The sequence below is a fragment of the Scleropages formosus genome, chromosome 11, assembly GCF_900964775.1.
Source record: "Scleropages formosus chromosome 11, fSclFor1.1, whole genome shotgun sequence".
NCBI lineage: Eukaryota > Metazoa > Chordata > Actinopteri > Osteoglossiformes > Osteoglossidae > Scleropages > Scleropages formosus.
The window spans coordinates 23,411,463-23,434,018 of NC_041816.1; the positions used below are offsets into that span (position 1 = coordinate 23,411,463).

General features: G+C 41.9%; 1 protein-coding gene across 3 annotated transcripts in view; it reads left to right on the plus strand.

The window, feature by feature from the left end:
* The window catches only part of LOC108941168 (PHD finger protein 21A-like), a 43,922-nt gene extending 21,713 nt beyond the window's left edge, over window positions 1-22,209 (plus strand). For all 3 annotated transcript variants that reach the window (XM_018763779.2, XM_018763780.2, XM_018763781.2), the window contains 13 exons: window positions 6,140-6,337; window positions 8,062-8,310; window positions 8,748-8,837; window positions 11,099-11,389; window positions 11,560-11,670; window positions 12,264-12,315; window positions 12,467-12,546; window positions 14,017-14,077; window positions 14,910-15,079; window positions 17,222-17,377; window positions 17,854-17,929; window positions 18,051-18,154; window positions 19,806-22,209. In XM_018763779.2, the coding sequence (XP_018619295.1) occupies window positions 6,140-6,337; window positions 8,062-8,310; window positions 8,748-8,837; window positions 11,099-11,389; window positions 11,560-11,670; window positions 12,264-12,315; window positions 12,467-12,546; window positions 14,017-14,077; window positions 14,910-15,079; window positions 17,222-17,377; window positions 17,854-17,929; window positions 18,051-18,154; window positions 19,806-20,144 (1,977 nt within the window). In that variant the 3' untranslated portion in view covers window positions 20,145-22,209. The remainder of the gene's footprint in view (window positions 1-6,139; window positions 6,338-8,061; window positions 8,311-8,747; window positions 8,838-11,098; window positions 11,390-11,559; window positions 11,671-12,263; window positions 12,316-12,466; window positions 12,547-14,016; window positions 14,078-14,909; window positions 15,080-17,221; window positions 17,378-17,853; window positions 17,930-18,050; window positions 18,155-19,805) is intronic.
* The last annotated feature ends 347 nt before the right edge of the window (window positions 22,210-22,556 follow it).

Below are 22,556 nucleotides of genomic sequence, written 5' to 3' on the forward strand. Positions count from 1 at the left end.
ATAGGTGTGATTTATTTTTTTTATAGGTTTACAAAGTGTGTTTGTTCCCTAGGTGAGAGATGCCAGCTCTCTCCCATCCTTGTTTTGCCCTGACCTTCCATGTATTCAGTCTCTAGATGGTCATGTGAGCCAGTTTGCTCCACTTTCAGCACAGTGCAACGCTGGTGCAGCACCAGGGCTCTTACACATTTTGTGCTCAGACACTCAGAGATGTGAAGGTGTAGAAGATGAATCACAGAAACAGTAAATTGCACCACACAGCTGGTGAATAATAACCCTCCAGAAGTGCATGTCGTGTCTTATATGGGATGTAGACTGAGGTGCAAAATGATTCTGTGGGGTATGTCCATGTTACTCTTCCAGAAAAAGCATGACTAGGTGAACAGAAAGGAAGAGGAGAATCCCAGAAAAGAGGAACTGCAGTGAATGAAGATGGTAGCAGTTGCTTGTTCGCCAGCAGTAACGGCTGAAGATCAGTGCTTATATCGGCGTTTGAGAGGTTGTTAAAGCCAGCAAATCAGCTCTAATGAGCAGTGCACTCAGCTGGAAATACACAGCTTGGTCTAAAAGTATGATGTCTAAAAGTGTGCAATGCCCTTTTCTTACTGCCCACCCAGCAGTACTCCAGCTGATCCAGAGTACATAATGATCTCCTCTGGTTATAGTACTGCCCTCTGAGCTTAAGGCAAAAGTGTGCAAATGCTGGCTAACTCCCTGTTCTCCAGTCTAATATGCTTTTGGCAAGTTGCTTGCTGGTTTTGAGAGCTGCAGATATTGCACTTTAGCAGGAACTTCCTGCATTTGAGTGCAATAATTTATTTTTCTACAGTAATTATGTGCTTCTGAAATTTCTTTGTGTGTTTTGACAGAGGGAGAAGGAGAGATGGTAGTGTTTCTGCAGTAGTTTGCCCCATCTACGTATCAGCTGTTGGTAGGCAGCTTCTCTGTTCACTGTGAAATACAGTATACCAAGGCTCCTCTCTGAAGCTGCACTTGTCACTTCAGTGACTTGGAGTATTTCAAAGGGTTATAACAGTTGACAGTGTATCCATGGATTCAGATGTTGTAGATCATGATCAACCTCTTAAAATGTTTTCTAAATATTTCATAAGTGGGTTATGTTTTATAATGCTACATATTCTTTGTGAAACTTGAGTAAGAATAATTTTGATTGCTTTCCATTTGTCTTTGTCTGAACAGATTGACTACACAGACACACACACACACACACATTTTCAGAACCGCTTGTCCCATACGGGGTCGCGGGGAACCGGAGCCTACCCGGCAACACAGGGCGTAAGGCCGGAGGGGGAGGGGACACACCCAGGACGGGACGCCAGTCCGCCGCAAAGCACCCCAAGTGAGACTCGAACCCCAGACCCACCGAAGAATAGGACCCGGTCCAACCCACTGCGCCACCGCATCCCACGGTTACAGATTGACTAATTCATGTGAAATGTGTGTGTTGCTCACAGTTACCTGCTGCCCAGTAATATTAAAAGGGTTTTATGTGGTCTAATTAATAAAAATTATTTCATATTCCCTTTTCCAGCTATAGTAAAAGCTACTATAAACAAAAATGGAAAATTTATGTTTGTCAGAGAATTGCAGTATATTACAATTTTTCTCTTTTTTTCTCCAGGCAACTTAAGTTCCATCTTCATGGTAGGAAAGAGCACTGTAGATAAGAAAAAATTAAATCATCACACTAGAATGGCTTATATACATCCATTTGTTTAGGAGGGATGTAAATTAATATTGAACATAATATAGTGAAAGTAATTTCATTGGGTCGAATTCTGTACAATGCAGCTCCCCCTTGTGGAAAAAGCTGTAGCTCGTAGCTTGTAGCAGGTCCCAGTCTCTGTTTGATCCCATTGTGTATCACTTTGGACTTTTTTCTGTGTGGATCTGAACAGGCGATAGGAAGTTTTCTGCTGTATGAACAAACAGTGAGTCACATTTGTATTGAGCTTCAGTGTTTCGTTCTGATTTCAACACGAATTGTATGAACAGTTATGTCTGTGAAGGAAATTGTAAAATGCATGGTGAGTACTTGGTGCTGGTGGTGGATAAATCACTACAAATGGCACAAATAAGAGTATTGCATAGTATTAAGTAAATGTGGGATGTGCTCATCCAAAATATGTAAAATGGTTTTTCAGGGTTTGTTTTTTTAACATTTGTTTTTGTGCTTTGTGTGCAAAGTCAACTAATACCCCTCCAGTCATAATGGCAATATGAGGTGTCTGCAGGTTCTACACCCCTGGTGTTGATCATAGGTAAAAGCAGGTGAATAGTGATCTCTTTCATGCCTGATACATTACTTGATAAAGCCTGAACAAGGCAGGTTGTGGGTAAAGAAGGTATGCATTTTGATAGAGGTGTCTGTCTTCACTCTTCCTGATGTGATGTGAATACAGTGCTTAAGTACAGATCTGAAAGTCTGGTTCCAGGTTCTGTTCCCTGTGTCTGCTACATTAGCCTTGAACAAGAAATTGTGAACTGATACATTACAAATTACTGTTTTTTAAAGGCAAATAATTGTATATAGCTTAGTGAACAAGTATAATTGCATCTTGTCTTGGACAAAAGCATTGGAAAAATATTAGTTTACTGTTTAATTCCTAATGGGATAACTTTGCTGAGAAACATGAAGCTCTTAGTTTTTAAATTTTTTTTTTTTTTTTTTTTTTTTTTTTTTTAAAGAGAATTTGTGGGTTAGATGAGCTGCTGTATCTGAAATTAGTCCCCCCCCCATAATGAGAAGCTGAGCAAAGGACATAATGACAAACTTTCCTTCCAAGCAACAGGCAGTGCGATGGCTCTGTTTGCATTTTATTTTAGTTCAATTCAGTTATATAAAATCTTGTAGTGATTAAGTAGATGTGGGACAGGTAAAACAACTGGCTGCACCACCTGTGGACAGTTTTTCATGACTATTGTGAATGTGGGGCATCTGATAGTGTAGTGGTTCGAGCTGCTGTCTTAGGATCCAAAGATTGCATGTCTGAATCCCACCTTCAGCTGTAGTATCATCCATTTATACTTATTCATGTAGCAGAGACTTTTCTCAAAAGCGACACATATCTTAGTACCATGAGTGCAGAAGGAAAGATATGGATGCAGATACGTGATTGTAAAGTACAGTTTATTTGTCCCTATTTACATCATGAACCAGTCTACATCACATAGGTAAACCTTCATGCAGCAACTTATTTTCAACAACTTCTAATCACAAAATTTCTAAACATAAACGTGTTTGACTTGCCGACGCGTTCCCGTGTACCTCATCTACTCATTTCTCTGCACTCGCTTCCTATAGTTGCCCGGATGACATTTAAGACCCTGATTATTGCTTACAAATGCATCAGTGGAACTGCTCCTAGCTGTTTACAAGACTTGATGAACTGCTAAACCCCAACCAGACCTCTTTGCTCTTCTACTTCTGCCCACTTGGTGGTCCCACGCATGAAAGGTGAAGCATGGAGGTTCTTGGTTCTGGCTCTGTTGTGGTGGAACAACCTCCCCCTCTCGCTCAGAACTGCCAAAACTCTGTCCACATTTAAAAAGTGTCTGAAAACTCACCTCTTCCAGACTCACCTCACCCATGATCTCTTAAGCTCATGTAAGGTGTAAATGTTCATGCACCATAACTTTACGATAATGTCCGGATAAGCATTTACATAGCCACTATTCCTGTATTGTACGTAAATGTTTGTGTATATCATTAAAAAAAAAAAAAAAGGGTCAGGAGGTGATCAGAAATAGTTTGTTTTATGCAGCTATTTGTATGATGAACATTAGTGCATATAGTGGAAAGAAACAGACTAACTTAAGAATCACATCTGCATCTATGTCTCTCTTTCTTCTAATGTAACGCACAAATTGTATTTTCACATGTATGTCACTTTGGAGAAAAGCGTCTACTAAATGAATAAATGTAAATTGACACGTTTATCATGCACTTAAGAGATCTGGGGAGAAGTGAGTCTGAAAGAGGTGAGTTTTGAGACCCTTAAATGTACAGAGAAATTCAGCAGTTCTGAGTAAGGGGGGAGGTCATTCCATAAGTTCCTATACAATTCATAGGAGCTTAAGAGCTTCCATTAGCTCATCCTGCTTTAATTCAGCTCCATTATTTTGAGCCTGGGGAGGAGTGGAGTTTTTAAATGTTCCTACACAGTTGTAAACTCAATTTAAAGTATTGATACCATGGTGGACAGCCAGCCTTCTATGGACACCAGTTCCTGTGACACACATTTTGCATTTCCAAAGAACTGCTTGGACGTTCTTCCCGTCTCTTGAAAGAAGGCATCAGCTTTGAGTTTCCATTGTTTGGCTTGTCTTCAAAGCAGCGAGCTAAAAGGATTAGCACCAGTCTGCAGCCTCTGCAGAGAGAAAGGAGCCAGCAGCTGCAAAGGCTTTGTGGCAGTGGCGTCCCACAGGCATTGCTCCCATCCCCCTTGCCCTGCGAGTCTGAGGATTCTGGCTGCACCCAACTGTATTTACTAAGAACTGCCATACTGGTCTGTCCATAACCATGAGGCTCAGGGCTCAGTGGTGGGGTAACATGGAAGCCTGCATTTGTGTCTTTGTAGCCATTACAACTGTATTTTAAGTGATAAATTCATATTCACGCCCCAGATGAAACCACAAATGAATGCTCCCGAAGGAAAGCCAATGAAGTTAACACCTCTGCCAGCTGCTCAGCGAGCAGCCCACTTGGTGTCGTGCCTCTCTAAGAGGATTAGCACACTGTATTGCTTCTGTTTCCCTGTGGAGGCGCACATGATCCCCACCAGTAGTGGCTGCTTATGGCATCTTCTCAGGCCTGCAGGGAAGGTGCAGTCTGGGTTTGGCCCCACACAAGCCTACAATTTCAGCATTGGAAGATGCAAAGCCTCCTGTTTCACGTTCTTTTTTTTTTTTTTTTCTTAATTCGTTTCATGATGAACATCTTGTGCTTTTCTCAGAATATTCACTTCTGAGGTTACTATTTAAAAAAAAAAACTCTTGGAAAATTACAGCACAGGAATCATCTTGTAAGAGAGAACGTAGCAGTTTTCACCTTCTTTGCATGATTTTTGATTGTCATAATATTTTTAGAACCTGCCATACCAAATCAAAATCAGATCAAATCAAAACACTTTGTCACTTCACCATAACCACAAGCGTACAGGTGGTGAAAATCTTTGGTTCATTCTCCACAGCTGTGCAGTATAAATTGTACTACAGGGTTTATGAAATTTCTGATGAATCAGGAAATGACCATATAACATTTTTCATATAGAAGAAGTGTGTAATTAAAATTTTTCCCATAAAGCATCTCTCAGCTCTTTATATTTTAGGGTAAAGATTGTTTACTCATAAATTCAAATCCTAGGAATATAAACCTTTATGTTTGGGCAGTTTTTAGTTTTTATTTTTTTGGGGGGGAGTTAATATATGTACAAAGTAATGAAGTAGTCAGCAGCGGGGTAAGGATAGGTTTTCTTTGGACCAGTTGTGCGTCTCACTAATTATAACCATAGTAAAACAAGGTTTTCTAGGAATTGGTTTTGTATGAAATTTGTTGTGATTTTTTACATAGTGTGTTTCAGAGCAATTAAGGTGAAGATCTATAATGTAGAGACTGACAGACTTTGACTCATAGAGCAGGAAGACTCACACCCCAATGGAATGAACTTAGCTGGTACTTTACAGATTTTAAAAAAATGGAGAAAGAACTCTATCCCAGTATCATTTTCACAGACTGCTTCAGTCTGAGAATAGCATCAACTGCCAAACAGTATGATGGGCATAAAACCATGTTCATATTTAAAGTCCAAAGAAAAAAAAATTGCTTTATTGGTTTCTAAAAAGCAGACACACTCTTGAAACTGAGAGCAGTGAAAAAGTGCACTTTATTATATGGTCACACACAGTGTGGTTAAAAAACTAAAGAAAATTACCAGTTTCTCTTCCTTCCATCTCTCCTTTAATGAAGAGATACTGTATAGTGTACCTGCTTTGTTTTGTTTTATTTTATTTTGGTTGGCCATGGTACCACCACATGATGCCACAATGACACCATCATTTGTCTGCACTGTGTTTCCAAAAGCAGTTCTGCAAGTATGCACTTCTGTTTCCCTTCCAGAAAAAGGTGGTGGAGCAGCTGAGGAAGGACTTGTTGAAGCAGGAGCAACCTGAGCTCAGGGCGCAAGTCCAGCCCCCGCCTCTGTCAGCAGATGGCAAGCACACAGCACAGCTGGCAGCACTAGAAGGCAAAGCCTCTGTGCTACCAGCAGCCCAGTCCCCAGTACCCCTGCCAGCAGGAAGTCTGGGTGCCCAGCAGGTAAGCTCTGAATTTTCCTTGAAATGTATTCAGTATCAGATTTGCCTAAAACCATATCATTTAACTGACTCTCTGTAGCAGCTTGTATTAGCCCTAGTGGCAGACTTCACAATAAATACAGCTTTATTACACAGGCAACCACACTGCCATCTCTCTCCCTTTATGTACTAGAATGAGATATATATTGTTTATATAGCATTTACAGAGACTGTATGTATCAGTGTCATATACCACCTTTCATTTATGTGGTGTGTATGTATACTCAACCCCCATATAACTGGGTTGCATACAGAAAAAACTGCTACAACAGCTTATGAAAATTCATACTCTTTTTTATCTACATGGTAGTGTCTCTTGTCTCTTTTGTCTTAAATACACTTTTTGCCTTCATTATGCTAAGTCTGACTCTTTTCTGCATTGACTGACTGCGTAAAGTGAGTTAAGAATGCTGCCTTAATGGAAAGTAATAACACTTTGAGGCACGTCTATTTTATGAGCTTGTAGTATTACTTAACATGCCACTGCATTTCATACCCTGGAGACCATGTATGAAATTATTTATAGGGATTACAGGAAATATGGCAACCCACTGAGTACTCTGCTGGGTCTGTGCTTCGAAGGAGTGCGTTCAGTGTTTTTGTTGAAAACATGATTTCTGCAGACTTTATTGAGCGCTGCTCCGTGTGCCCTCTGCTGGGCTTTGCTGTCCATCTTCACGTCTAAGAGGAAGTGTGGGACTGTCAGTCCTTGTCACACGGTCAGCTATGCCACCCACCCCTGCCCACAGGGGTTTCCCAGTGAGGATAGTGAGCAAGAGGAGCAGCTCTTCAGCATGAAAGCAGCTGCCTGGGGAAAGCTCAGCTGCTGCATGAAAGCAAGACCCTCTTCACTGGGCTAAAAGCAGGACACATACACGCACACAGAGATCTGAAGGGGCTCTCTTCACTTCACAGGCCTCCGTGGCTGGTGCCAGCTCAGCAGGAACTCAAGTTCAGGGAGCCTGTGTGGAATGCACAATAGCGGAATATAAAATAACCAGCAGAGTCAACAGCACAGCCAGAGCTGTGGTGTGTTTTTATCACTGCCTACTAGGTGTTTGGTTTAGCAAGGTGACTCCTTTTGTCACGCCTATACTGTGTGCAGATAGTCCCTTTCACAGTGAGTAGAGTTGTGAGGTCATGCTGGAGAGCAGCTAGGAGGCAAAGAAGTTCTCCAAAGATTCAACATAATCCTGAGTCAGTATTTATGCTCCTTGTACCCTGAACAGAGCCATTTTTGAAACGAGCTATGAAATCCCTGATAAATGAAGAGTTTTCACTTTTAGTCCTAAGTTGTTTCCATTTTGCTTCTCATTTACCCTGGTTCTGTGCCCAAGAGTTCAAAAGAACATAAAATCGCTGGTACGTTTTTACATGACTCAGAAACTAGGATCCTAAACTTTGTGTTTTGTAGAACATGAAGAGCCTTCTGCATCATGGAAAACCCCAAATGGTACCATTAATATGGTCTTGGGTATTTTCTTGGTGTGAAAGGGAACCTATCAGCTGCTTTAATCGGTGAATTTACAACATTAGTGACTGTGTAACCCAGAATGGACAAGAAAATAGGAGTTTCCATACTGTTCTGTTTCATAAATTGTATTTCCATTGTAATTTTTGTCCATATCTGAAGTGTGTGTCGATGTACAGGTGTGTCCTAAACACTATCTTTCTCTCCCATGGCAGAAGACTTTGACAGTCACCCCAGTCATTGCCACTAAGACACTACCTCTGGTGCTGAAAGCTGCCACCCCAGCAACACCTGCTTCCGTTGTGACACAGCGGCCCACGGTAGCCATGGTCACCGCCATCAGCAACGTTACAAGTGTAGTCAACTCAGAAACACAGAACACACCCATCAACCTTCAGACGGCAAACAAGTTGACCAGTCAGGGAGGAGAGGGTGTGCGAATAGTCTCCAAGAACGCTGTCGTCGTAAGTTTCATTCTACACCATAGCAAAAATTAAACATTTTCCTCTCTTCACTATAGCATCTTTGAAAATGCAATGTAGCATAGTCACTGCTGAATACATGTGCTGTATTTAAACCTCACTAAAGACTGGGATCGCAGAAGTTTGCTTTCCGGCTAAGTAGATCCAAAATGAGAAACTAAAAAAGAATAATGGGTTGAGATGGTATTGTTTGGGGTATGCTTTCTATTTAACATGATATTCTCAGATTGTCTTCGCTAAAATGAATGATTTCTGTCCAGGTGTAGCAAGAAAATCTGTCTCACCATTAGTTTTAAAGTAATGTATTCATAATGTAATTCATATATTACCAGCTTGAGTGTGTTTTGATTCGGAACACCAAGGACTGGTAGGTTCCGTTCAGTCTGTGCTGCTTTTATAAACGGGTGGTCTTGTCACAGGTGCAGCCCACCACCACCGCTCAGCCTATCAAAGTTCCTCAGTTTATCCCTCCTCCTAGACTGACGCCTCGACCCAACTTTCAGCCACAGGTTTGTTTCCTTGGATGCACCCTATTGTTCCAGCTGAGTGTCAGTGGTGTCACAGGCTGGGAGGGAAAAAAGCACACTGCATCATTAGAGGGTGCCTTTTCCCCCCTATAACCAGCAGAGTACTGGTTGTCCTCAGATATGCAACATAGTTCGCTCCCAAAGGCCTCTTATAATAAACGCGGTAAATCAGACCCTGTTAATCAGTCGGGTTTCCTTTAAAGGGGGAGACTACACTAAAATCTGAAATTTTGAGTTGGAAAAATTATTCCTCGGGATCAGTCTTACCCTTGTTAAAAGGTAATGAGGATTTTTTGACTTGTAATTATTCACTCTGCCAATAATTACTTCAGCTTTGTAAAGGTCATTTTAAACTACAATGCTAAAGGTGAAGTTGGCAAAATTTAAAAACTAGTCAACCACAGGAAATGGGTTGTGATCATAATGAGTAAACTATAAACAGTTACTACAGATTTAAAACTGGAATTCTGATAGTAAACTAATTTAATGAAGCTTATGTTAGGGAAGATGAAGTACACACACACACACACACTTTCAGAACCGCTTGTCCCATACGGGGTCACGGGGAACCGGAGCCTACCCGGCAACACAGGGCGTAAGGCTGGAGAGAGGGAGGGGACACACCCAGGACGGGACGCCAGTCCGTCGCAAAGCACCCCAAGCGGGACTTGAACCCCAGACCCACCGGAGAGCAGGACTGCGGTCCAACCCACTGCGCCACCGCGCCCCTCGGAAGATGAAGTATTGATCAGTTTATTTTTTTTTTTCTTTGTCATTGAATGGGTTCCTCTTTTCTTTCCAGTCATGTCAGGGATTGGATGTGAAGCCCCTGTTTGCCTTTTAATATTTTGCAGGGGTTTGGCTCTTAACTTCCTTCATTACCAGTTTTTTTTTTTTTTTTTTTTTTCTCCCCCCTTCAAAATCCTCATGCAATAAGGTGAAGTGTAGAACTTTAGATGCATTAACACACAAACACACACACACACTTTCAGAACCGCTTGTCCCATACGGGGTCGCGGAGAACCGGAGCCTACCTGGCAACACGGCGTAAGGCCGGAGGGGGAGGGGACACACCCAGGACGGGACGCCAGTCCACCACAAGGCACCCCAAGCGGGACTCAAACCCCAGACCCACCAGAGAGCAGGACTGTGGTCCAACCCACTGCACCACCGCACCCTCCAATGCATTAACACATGATTTTTTTTTAAAAAATACATCAATAGTTGAGCCTTTGTCTAAAGATTTATTTGGCATGTACTTTAAGGACAGTGAGATTTTTTTTTTTCTGTTTATATGGTATCTTAATCACTGTTGTTCGTGTAATGTGTATTATGTCAGTAAAAACATTCCGTAATTATTTTCATGATGGATTGTATTCTTACTTGGGAGTGATGCTGCGTTGCAGATCATTTATGACTTCAATATCAGCTTCTGCTGATTCTGCTGGTTGAAATAAATATCCACATATTCAATGCTGAATTCATAATTGATTTCCTCTTGCCGGAAAATAAAATCTGATGCATGGAGGATTCTAGGAGATGAGGTCCTTGACCAAAGCCATGTTGCATAGCCAAGGCAGCTTTGTGCATTTTCAGTCTAAAGTAGTATAGAATTGTGTGCGTATGTGTATGTAAGGTTCTTTTCTGATAGTATGGATAGCATACATGGAACAGGACGTGAACTTAATTGCTTAAAGTGGATTTGCTTACACCTGTATGGATGTGCTTGTTGTTTTCCTTTGTTTGATGTCTGCCTGTAGCTGGTTCTTGGTTGTTCCTTGCTTCAGTCACCTTATTTTTGCTATATCCAGTAACATTCACTATGTTTTGAATACTGTTCCATCACATTTTACTTTGAATGCGACTTGGTAGATAACTGTGTACTCATAGCTGTGTGCACCGTTTCCCTAAACTCCAATGGCTGCACTGTTCATCTGTGTTAAGGGTGAGAGGGTAGAACTGTATAGGGAAACAAGCCATTATTATGATTACTGTACAGTTTCTGTATTTTGGACAGTGCACAAATGGAGCACTATGGACCAGTTCTCTAATCTACTTTCTGTTAGAGCACCACCGTAATTTTCCATGCAGAAGGCAGCTTTCCAAATAGCTGTGAACTTGGTGTTCTGAGGGCCTGCCAGTCACTTTGTGCATGCCGATAGCCAGCCAGTAGACATAGTCTGACTTATTCCCCATTGTGGACCTGGCTGACAGAGTTTTGTCCTCTTCTCCTTGCCAACCAGGTCCGGCCTCAACCTATCACACCTAACAATGTGCCCATCGCTCCCGCGCCACCCCCCATGATGGCGGCGCCACAGCTGCTTCAGCGACCGGTCATGCTGGCCACAACGAAGCTGACTGCCACCAGTGGTCCCATTCATCAGGTGCGCATCATGAATGGCCAGTCATGCACTGCTGTTGCCAAGACCCTGCCTGGTGGCCAGCTGGCAGGCATTGTCATCACCCCACCTGCTGCACCCTGCCTACCTGGTACCCCGGTACCTCATACTGGGGGCCTCACTGCTGACACCAAGGTATGTGGAAAAACCTGTATGTTGAGGAAGGGTATTGACTGACCTCAATGGAGAATCAAGTGGTTGTCAACAGTAATTTTTACCTGATTGTCTGCTGGCCATCAGAGCCACTGTGGTGTGTGGAGGAAATTGAAGATATTGTATCTGTCGGTACTGTGTTATCATTTCAGACTGTTAATACTCAGGGTGGGACTGAGCAGAAGGCCACAGTCACGGCTCCTTCCTCTCCCACATCCACACCTTCGGCTTCAGCCAAGCCAAAGCGTGATGAGAACCCCCAGGTAAGGCTCAGCCAGCTGATGTCCAGGTGAGTTGGTGTTAGGTGAAGAAAGGACTCCCCAGCTGTCGATTTCCATTTTTACTTGTAGTTCAGTTTGCTGGCACTTAGTCCTGTTGTGTTGTCTGCTGAGCTACAGCAATGTAGCAACACCATAACTTAGACCAAAGTCAGCAACTGTCATTTATATGGCTCTAAAATACAATAAAAGGCAAAAGTCAGAGTACGCTTGTTGGAAACACTTATTTCATGAGGCATTTGGTTAATAAGTTTGAGCAGGAAACCAACTGGCATGTCTTCCCAGCTTCTTTGTGACGGTTTCTAGAGATGTAGGACACTTATGGGTTGTTCAGCTTTCATTCCTCTGTCCATTTCAACACATACAAGTACTGCAAAGGTGTACTCAAACTTTTGACTGGTACTGTATGTTTTGAAGTGCTCAGATCCACAGTTTTACTTCCTAACTGTACCATATAGTGGATTCTCCCTCAAACAGTTCAGAAAATCTCAGCAAACAGTGCAACACAACTAAATTGGGCAGTATAGTTGAATGTGCACCACACAATTCAGTCCATGTTGTTACGTTTACAATTGCAGAAACTGGCCTTCATGGTGTCCCTCGGACTAGTGACGCACGACCACTTGGAAGGTTAGGAGACTTAGTTTTGTTCACTGACACAGAGTTGTGTTTGGATGGTGTGTTTTGTTTGTGAGAACATCCAAGTGTGGCTGCTTACTCTAGGTGTGTTGTGTATCAGCCACGGGTTCTGACCTTGTGATCTTTCTTTATGGTGGAGCAGAAATTCAGAGTCGGAGACAGGAACGCAAGCGGAGAACAACGGCAAACCCTGTGTACAGTGGAGTTGTGTTTGAACCGGAGGTAAAGCCACCGTGATGGTATATCAAATGCATGTGTATAATATTAACATATGTAAGGACTTTTCATCTATAATGAACAATAACAATTCTCTGTACCTTTCATTTCAGGCTTTTAAAATCAACAGGAAATACGTGAATTGACATTATGGCTTTGTTTCTATAGCATGCATATTGCTCTTCAAGAACAACAGCTCTTCTCTGAACTAGCATTTTATGCACCTTGTGACAAAAGATTAATTGACATTAGTATTTGTCAGAGTTGGTCACCTTATTACTAATCCTATATGAAATGAATTTCCATTGTTTCAGACCTGAAAAAGGTATTTTGGGGATAATAATATCTTTAGTTTATTCTTCCCCCCCTTTTCATTTTTGAGTCAGTTTAGAAAACGCCAGTTTTAATGATGATACTGTCACAAGCACCTCCACGGCTGCTCCAGCCAGTTGTGGACATTACATTTCCAAGCCAACTTTTACGGAATTTCTGTAGAACATTTGTATTTATCATCCTCTTCACTTTCAGATTGCCACGCATGCACGCTGAAATCGCTTGTCCCGAGCAGGGTTGCGGCAAGCTGGAGCCTAACCCGGCAACACAGGGCACGAGGGGGAGGGGACACACTGAGGACGGGACGCCAGTCCGTCACAAGGCACCCCAAGCGGGACTCGAATCCCAGACCCGCCAGAGAGCAAGACCCAGCCAAACCCGCTGCACCACTGTGCCCCCCCTTGCCTACCACAGAAACAAATATTAAGTGCAGAAAAGGTGTGAGCTGCAGCGATAGAAGTTATCGAAACAAATTAATGCATTGTCTTTTAATGAAGCAAAATTGCAGTGGAGGAAATACTCAAGGTGACTACAAAATAAATTTAGTGTAAATATTTGCCTGATGCAGGGGTGCGGTGGCGCAGTGGGTTGGACCACAGTCCTGCTCTGGGGTTCGAGTCCCGCTTGGGATGCCTTGTGACGGACTGGCGTCCCGTCCTGAGTGTGTCCCCTCCCCCTCCGGCCTTACGCCCTGTGTTGCTGGGTAGGCTCCGGTTCCCTGTGACCCTGTATGGGACAAGCGGTTCTGAAAGTGTGTGTGTGTGTGTGTGTGTGTGTGTGTGTGTGTGTATTTGCCTGATTTTCAGTATCTTTTAGTAAGTTCACTGTTACTACCTCAGTGGGCCACACAGAGCTGTAGTCTTACAACAGGAGTTAATTCTCATAAAACTAAGTGGAAGAAAAAGATCTTTAGCAAAGGCTTTAAGGGGTGAACACTTTGATACTTGTTGCTAAGTTGAAGCCTTCATCATGCTTTTTGACAGTTTCTCTGTACACGTCTAACATCTGCACTTGACTTTCCATTTTCTCAGATATATCACTAATATGCTGGGTTGCTTGATGTCCCCATAAAGTTCCTGTTTGAAACATGACTGTATAAATGGTTGTCTGTTTTACACTCATGAGACTTGTTGTTCTGTGCAGCGCAAGAAAAGTGCAGTGACCTACCTAAATACTCCTCTTCACCAAGGCACCAGAAAGAGAGGTCAGTGTGGGTACTCAAGTTACGGCAACATCCTGTAAAGCTGAAATGTTTTGTTTTCAATAAGTAAGGGACTTTTACATTCTAATCCAGGGTATGTATTTTGTGCACACGCATTTATGAGCAGATCGACAGACACTTGTGCTTTTCCTTCGGTGTATCTTGAATGTTCCTGGGAGTCATTACATGGCCCCACGTTGCCACCTTTGGTTACACTGTTTCCCTTCTACTTCACTGTGCAGTAACTGGGAGCTAAAATGAAGATATATGTATTTTGATCGTAAACTCCTTTCACTTTTATTCCATCTCCAAGGCAGGCTGTCAACTAACTTGCTCTCCAGACTGGTGGCCGCTCATCTGGCTAAGTCATCTGGCTGGCTCTCATCACGCCCAACTGTTTTCTAGCTGTTATGTCTCCAGTAGTCTGCGGGACATGTGCTTAACTGTGAGAGAGTTATTTTGTTTTAGGGGCACTTCCATTTGTATTAAAAGAGGCTTGCTTCAGTGACGGGCTTCAATCAGGAATATTTGGGTACTTTTAACCATAGACATACTGGACTTCGGATTAATGACTAATTCATCACGTTTTGACTTTGTTACAGTTTGAAAATGAAAATGCATGGAAAGAACAAGGACCAAGTGCTTTGCAGTGGGCTGTCAGCTTTGCTCGTTTCTTGGATGTACTGCATGCTGTTAGTGTGTAACCTTGATCCTTTCCACTTACTGCTCTCTGCTCCTCCTTTCCATGCTAGCCAATGAGGACCACTTGTCAAAGGTATGTTGGACAAATGTTTTCCCCCCCCTTTTTTTTTCTTGTGTGTCTCATTCCATTCAGGTCGCCCTCCAAAATACAGCAATGTTGCAGAGCTGGGCTGCCATGCCCCAACCTCCCCCTCCAGCAGCCATGCCGCCTCCCCGGCCCCAGACAAAGCCAAGATGGGGGGCTTTCACTTCCCCGTTCACCCCCAAGCCACCCTCCCCCTGCTAAGCCCCAGCCCAGGGGATGTAAGTAGCTGTTGTAGGACACTCTTCTCTAATGAGGATAATGGAGGCATTTCTCTCAACAACTTCCTCCAGCTTCCCAGGCGTTCCCAGAAAAAGACCTGAGGCTGGCCCGCCCCTTCCCTCAGTTAGTGATAGCCTGACTCCCACAGAGACATTAGGCACAATAATGGGGGGCTTCCAGATGCGCTCATGTGGCTGCTTTCATTCTTCATTATTTTTGTCCTTTTATGTGTCAATTGAGTCATCCCTCTTACAAAGTGAACAGTCTTTCCCCCTTCCTTTCAGTTAGGGTGTTGTTGTTTTGGTGTGTACTTTGCACATGTCTGTGTTAGTCCTTTCAGGTATGATCTTTCCAAATCTGGTAGTTGTACTTTTGGTTATCCATTTTATTGTATTTCCTGTGTGTTCATGCATTTGTGTAAAGAGACTAAAACAATGTTTGTGTATTCTGTTAAAACTGAACTTGGAGTAGTATAAATTAAAAGAAAATTCAGTTGGGTGAAGTTAGACTACTTGTTTAAGGGTAAAGTAGTAGTTGTAAAATATCGTTGTTGTGAATTTTTGGCTTTCACTGAATGTTGTATATGCAATGAAAATAGAAGAATGGGGGGAAAAGATTCTGTTACAGATTACTTTTCGCAAACTAGTGCCATCTGGGAACACTACTACAATAATGTAAATTTTTTTTTTTTTTTTATTTTGGCAAAAGAAACTGATGTTCTAGTTTGTAGTGGCTGTCTAGTAAAGTGCATCTGTACACAACTTCCTGTAAGATAACTTTTGTAACATTAAATAACTGCATATTGATGTTAAAGATTACATATTGCAAAATTCCATAGTAATTGCATAATGACATCAGTGCATTTTAACCACAAAAATGACAGTTTATGGTTGGTGTAAAATAGATGTGGCATTATGTCTTACCTAGACATAATTCTAAAGTGAGCTTTTGAACTGTTAAGTCAGACTAATTGTATATGGTAACTGAAAGGTATTGTAAGAACAACTTATTCAAGTGACGAAAATTAGACAGTCCGTTTTGTACTACAGACAGCTAGTAAAGAATTAGCTTCAGTTGCTGAAAAGAGAAGTACTAAAGGAGAAGCGAGCAGAAACATAGCTCAGTCACTTATACGCATATAAAAAAAAGACATTGCACCTGTGATTGCACCTAATTTTTAAATTATATTTGTCCAGAAAAAATGTTCCCAGTAACAAATTCTAGTTGTCAGCTTTGCTAACTGATTTGTTAAATTGGTGCAGGGTTGCCATCAGCTCATTATTTAGCACGTGATTTTTGGATGTTGGTGAAACCAAGCATGTTAGAAACTACTTTAAGCGGTAGAGTTAAGAACAGTACTGCTGATTTGGAGACGAACTGGTAAGTCATGGAGAATAGTGTAAGAGCTTGGCAGACTTGCAGATTTAACTTTATTAAATTATTCTGTCCCAATCTGTTTTTATAACTGAAATTGCTGACAGCTGTTTCTTTTTCCTTTTTAAATATAAGATAGCTGCTTTCAGTACAGTTGTAATCAGTCAGTGACTTGGCTGGTGATGATATGGTTGTAGAAGGTTTGATGTGTGCTGATTGTATGTGCAACTCCCATGTAGCAAAAGGAGAACCAGTTGAAATTATCTTAGATTTATTATCAGTTTATGGTAGATTAGTGTTGGCTTTCTTCAGATGTCATGGTTTTTTTATTTTTAAAAAACTTAAAAAAATTCCAGTACTCCAGCCTTTGTGTTGCTAGATTTTGTTTATTTGTCCTGCATCGAAAATGGGTAGTCCTGGGCACTGGAGCTACTGATGATGTCCTCCCCTGGTGCTTTATTGGGTTTAAGTAGCACTCTGAAATACATTTTTATGCGTAATCTCCGGTATGGTGATCCATTGGCATGTGTCACGAACCTGTGAATTGTGTAGATTATGGTATTTGTCCAACAGCTTCTTCACAAGTTAGTGAGTGAGCTCAGAAATAAAATTTTTTTCAAGGGATAGTTGGAAAAGTTAGTCTCCGTCTGGATGAGCCTTGTCTCAGTAAAAACGGCACCTCTTTGAGCCTAGTGCTGCCACTCCCAAGTCTGATTGGAGCAGACTAGAGCAGAAGCGATACTGATTGGTGCCATTCTTCTCGACAGGGAGACATCCATGAGGATTTCTGCACTGTGTGCAGACGCAGTGGCCAGTTGCTCATGTGTGACACGTGCTCTCGTGTCTACCACCTGGATTGCCTGGAACCCCCTCTCAAAGCCATTCCCAGAGGCATGTGGATCTGTCCCAAATGCCAAGACCAGGTAAACAGCTTGCATCCTGAAGACGGGACGTCCTTAGTTCTGCCCGCTGAGTCTTGCAGCCGAGCCCAGTGGCTGAACCCAGTAGCTCTATTGACAGAGTAACAATGAGGTTTCAGTGCTGGTCAGCAGGAGGAAGTCAGGCGTGTAGGAAGAGGTTTACAGGTGTAGAGACAAAAGCATATAATAATAAGCTCTCTGGCTGCTTCCTTTTTGTGGATGTGTGGAGGATGTTGGCTGTGGCTTAAGACTGTTCCCTGCTTTGTAAGTGTCTGCCTGGGTCTTTTTTGTTCATGAGGCTCATCTCACTCTTCCATGTCTGGTTTCTTAGTTGTTCATTCCAGCCCTAGCTGAGTGCCCCATGACTTGGGGGAGGCTCAGAGCTCTGCAGTAATGCTGCAGTCAAGAGCAGGTTCTTTCCCATCATTCTTTCAAACAATAAGAGATTGACACTGATCTGTTTCTGTGTTTATCTTCAGATACTGAAGAAAGAAGAAGCAATTCCATGGCCAGGAACGCTGGCTATTGTGCATTCCTACATTGCATATAAAGAAGGTAGACCTTCTGTTTTAAAGAAGGCAGCTGTACTTGCAGTCAGTTCCAACCAGGACAGAATTTGTGCTTTCCAGTCTGTCTGATTTTTTTTTTTGATGAGCATGTTCTTGTTCTAATGCAGCAAAAGAGGAGGAGAAGCAGAAATTAGTAAAGTGGAGCATAGAGCTAAAGGAGGAGAGGGAACGGTTGGAACAGCGTGTCAAGCAGCTCAGTAGCTCCATCACAGTGAGTGCAGCCCTTTCCCACCAGCACCTGCAGCACACATCTACATGTTCCATCTGCAACACAACAATGAAAATAGTGTTGTTCTAACGATTCATTTTTGAATAAAATTCTTTAAGTCATTGAGTCACAGATCATCTATTGGTCACTGGATTCTTGTCTTCATGTGTTTGAGTTAGAGATTTTTGAAGATGAGTTTATTTTTGTGTTCCCTTCACTGTTCTATTTTCAAAAAAATCTGTGTTGCTGAGTGAATGTCAGATTTGTCTCCACATCCAACTATTATTTGGCAGTGAAATTCTCAGAATAGAAACACAATAGCAGTACAGGATTGTCTTCATTCAACTCACTTCCATATTTATAGCTCATTTCTGGTTATTGGTGATCAATAACAAGATGACATGCTACGTGTATTTCAGGGATATTTCAATAAAAAATGTCAATAAACGGGTTTGTGGGGGGAAAAATATTTTGTGATTTCAAATTAGTTTTTAGCCCAACATACTTTTTTAGGTATGGTAAATAGTCTCAAAGAGTATTTTTATTTACTGCTGAAAAGAGCTATGGCCAAGATTTTTACCTTACATTAATTAAGCTGTTGTGACTCTCTGTGACCGTGAGGTACTCTGATTTTGTCCCATAGTCCAAAGACATGCATTTGGTACCGTTGCTGTGTCACCCTGAGTAGATTTCCCCACAGAGATTAATACAGTATGATTATTATCATGATTATTACTTATATTAAGTTTTTATAGAGTTGTAGAGTTTATAGTGTTAGTGACAGGTGGATGGACCAGCTGGGAGGTTGATTTGGTTCCCCCCCCTCCTCTTTAAAAGATTAAGTTGTAGATGCTGATTGTAGCTCGGTATCTTTGGCACGTCAGTAATAGGAGAATATGTGAGAGTCAATGAAAGCTAAGGGAGGAGGTATAGACAGAGAAGAGAATGGGGCCAACGCTGAGACCTGCAGAATATCAGCTGAGGAGAAGACAGGGAGACATGCCAGACCACCTGGTAGGATCTACCTGATAGGTAGGAGTTAGAACATTTGTCATGTTCCTTTGACACTAAGCTGTCCAAGAGAGGAAAGTAGAATGTGGTGGTTGACAGTGTCCCATGGTACAAACAGGTTGAGGAGAGTGAGGACTGAGGAAAGAGAAGCTGCTTTTGCCAACCGGAAAGAGTCTCGCGCTGCGAGGACAACTCCATCTGTGGAATGGTCTACTTTGAATCCAGACTGATAGGCGTAATGGACCTCATTCTAGGCAAGGAATGCAAATAATTGGATTTGGAAAAGGGAGAGAGAGACTGGCATGTAATTCTGAATTGAATTTGGTCCAGAGAGCATTTCTTTGACAGTGGTGAGATACGGAGAGTTTTCAAGGTTGATGGGAAGCAACCAAAGCAAAGTGGGCAGTTATAAGAGAGATTAAACAAATAACTTATGGGGAAATGCCCTGGATGAGAGGTGCAGGAATGTGATCAAGGGAGCAGGTGGTGGGTCTGTGTGAGGGCAGGAGGTCACAGATTTTACCATCTAGTAGGAGATCAAATATGGAGAATAGGGGTTTGCTGGTAGATCCAGAACCAAAATTAGGATAGGTAGAATGAAAGCACAAGTGAAGTCCATGTTAATTGTTTTGTGCTCTTTTAGAAATGCATGGAGACAAAGAACTCAGTCCTGGCCCAGCAGAAGGAGATGCAGGCTTCACTGGAGAAAGTGAAGAACTTGGTGCAGCTCATCCAAAACACGAGCCTTGCGCAGTGCCCAGACACAGCAGCCTCTCCCGGGATGGTGAACGGAGGAGCAAACTGTGCAGGCAACGGTACTCTCAACAGCCCAGCCAACAGTACACAGCAACCAGAAGAGGAACAGGGAGAAGGAGAGGACCTCAGAAACAACAGTGGCAGTGATGGAAGTGACAGCAAGACCTCGGAGTCCAGCAAGTCTCCTGTGCCACCTCCCAAAAGCAGTTCAGACAGTGAAAAATAGTTTTCACTTTGTGGGTGAGAGAGACGAAAACTAGGACTATAAAGAGAGCAAGTGCACACTTGCACCCTGAAAGGTGCCACCAGTTGCCAATCAATATATAATTATATATGAAATTATATATATCTATATATATATATCTATATATATATATTTAGTCATTGTTGTGTATTGTTGGAGTGTGTCAACAAAAGATCAGCATCCAGAATGCCAGCCTCGAGACCTGGAGGAGACAGAAGTAGACAGTACCAGCATCATGCCAACCAATGGTAGAGAAGTCACAATAACAAGGCCGATAATAATAATAATAATAATAATAATAATAATAATAATAATAATAATTTAAAACATCCCGCCAGTGTGTGCCTGCAACACTCGCCCTGAGCCTCTCTTGTGGGGATTTTTTCTTAGGTTGTCTCAGTCTCCGAATCCAGGGCAGCGGGGTCTGAAGATGTCCAAAGACTGTGTGTTTGCCATGAGACCCTGCTGGTGTGTCTCCAGCATGGATGGGTATGAAACTTAAACCAAAAGGACAGCACAGAAACCAGGAACAGGTCTATTGGGAGTGTGGGGGAAAGTGCAGTATTTTGTCCACAGTACAAGTCTTGTCTTTTTTGTGGGAGGCTGTCGTGCATCTCTGTGACCATGAGCATTGTTGCATTTGGACTTGGGTTGAAAATACAAGAGCATTCATCAAATCACCACCCTCCTTCCTGGAACCTTCTTTCACAAAAAATGGCCACAAACACTGCCACCTGCTGTAAGGCCAGTGACAGTGGCAGGGCAGCATGGCCACCAAGGAGGTCAGACCTTTGAGAAACTTGTCAGTGTGACGTACAGGAGTGTTTCCTAAGCCGGTGTATCAGACTCCTGGCTGCAAACATGCAATCTCAAAACATACCTTGTTTCCGGGGAGTATTCTTATATTTAAAAAGAGAAAAAAAAAAAAAAAATTCAGGTCTTCCTCATGTTCAGAAAAAAAGAACATTTAAAAGTGCTTTTCTGTTTCATAAAACAATCATTTCTAATAAAAGGTGTAATAGTTGGAATAGTTTCTTTAAAATTTTCTTTTTTTAAACTTTAGGATATGTGGATGTGTTGAATTCTAAACTGCCAAATGCTATCATATCAAAATCCAGCAGGGAGGTATTTTATTTATATCTGATCAAGAGAATTTTACAAAAGTGTGATTTCAGCAAATGGGTAAAACAAGCTTTGTTTTTGCACCTTGCTCATACTAAAAAATGTGTCTGCAAGACACAGGGTAAAGAGTGTAACAATTACTTGTAGCCCAGGAGAATTGAAAAAGGAACCTGGATATTAAAGCACAATTAATTGCAAGGAGTATCAAATTAAAGTCATTTTTACTTTTTTAAGATTTTTACCAATATTTTCATTTAGCCTACACAGTAAAGGGAAAGCTGTCATTTAATTTTTTAATCTTTCAAATTTTTGTTTTGCACAGGTTTTGCAGAAACCTTGAATATTACAAAAGTTGACTGACCATGAATGCCTTTTGAAATATTAAGGAAATGGACTGTTGGTGACCTTTACTTAGTTTCGGAACATTAGTTTCAAGGTCTGAGTGATCATCACTGACCCTGCAAAGTACTAGATGGAGATGACATGAATTACACTGTAACCAGATTAGCTATGATCATTTACAAAAGAGTAATTTACAAAAGAGTAGTTTAATTTCTATGTTACTTGTGATGTGAGGATGTACTGTTTGCCTTAAGTGCAAGCAGATACATGAGTCAACATGATTGGGTTTAGCTGACATCAGCTTTGCCCACCCTTCAGAGTGCATATGTGGTCTGGTGGTGGCCCTGTGAATCATCTCATCTTGCCATTGTCATGTGCAGAGACCTAGTGGAGTGATCGTGTGGATCTGTTGTTGATATCTTGCATATTGTGTATGTCTACTTTTAATGCCCATATAACACATACCTATGATAAAGTGTTAGAACTGGAATGCAAACCTCATTGTTCAATGGCTCAATCAAATCTGTAAGACAAATGATATACAGTGAACGTTAAAAATACTATAAACAGTATATTAATTCAGTTAAATTGAGAGGCACGGAAGGGTTGGTGTCACAAGAACCTGCAATACTTCATTTGGATGAGATGAGCACATTGAAAGCACTCTTACAATAATGTCTGAATGAGTATTGAATGTACTGAATGGTCATCAGGAATCGGGAATAGTCCAGGTTGAATTAAGTCAGTTGCAGAAGAACAGAATGTTAGGTATAGTCTGTCTGTCTGCGTTCACTTTCAATACTTTTGGCAAAAACCCAAGTGAACATATTTTTGCTCATTTCCTCAGCTATAGGTTTGTATTTTTAAATTTTGACAGATGTGGGTCTACTGAACAAAACTGCGCCACCCTGTGGTACATTTTAAGTTGCA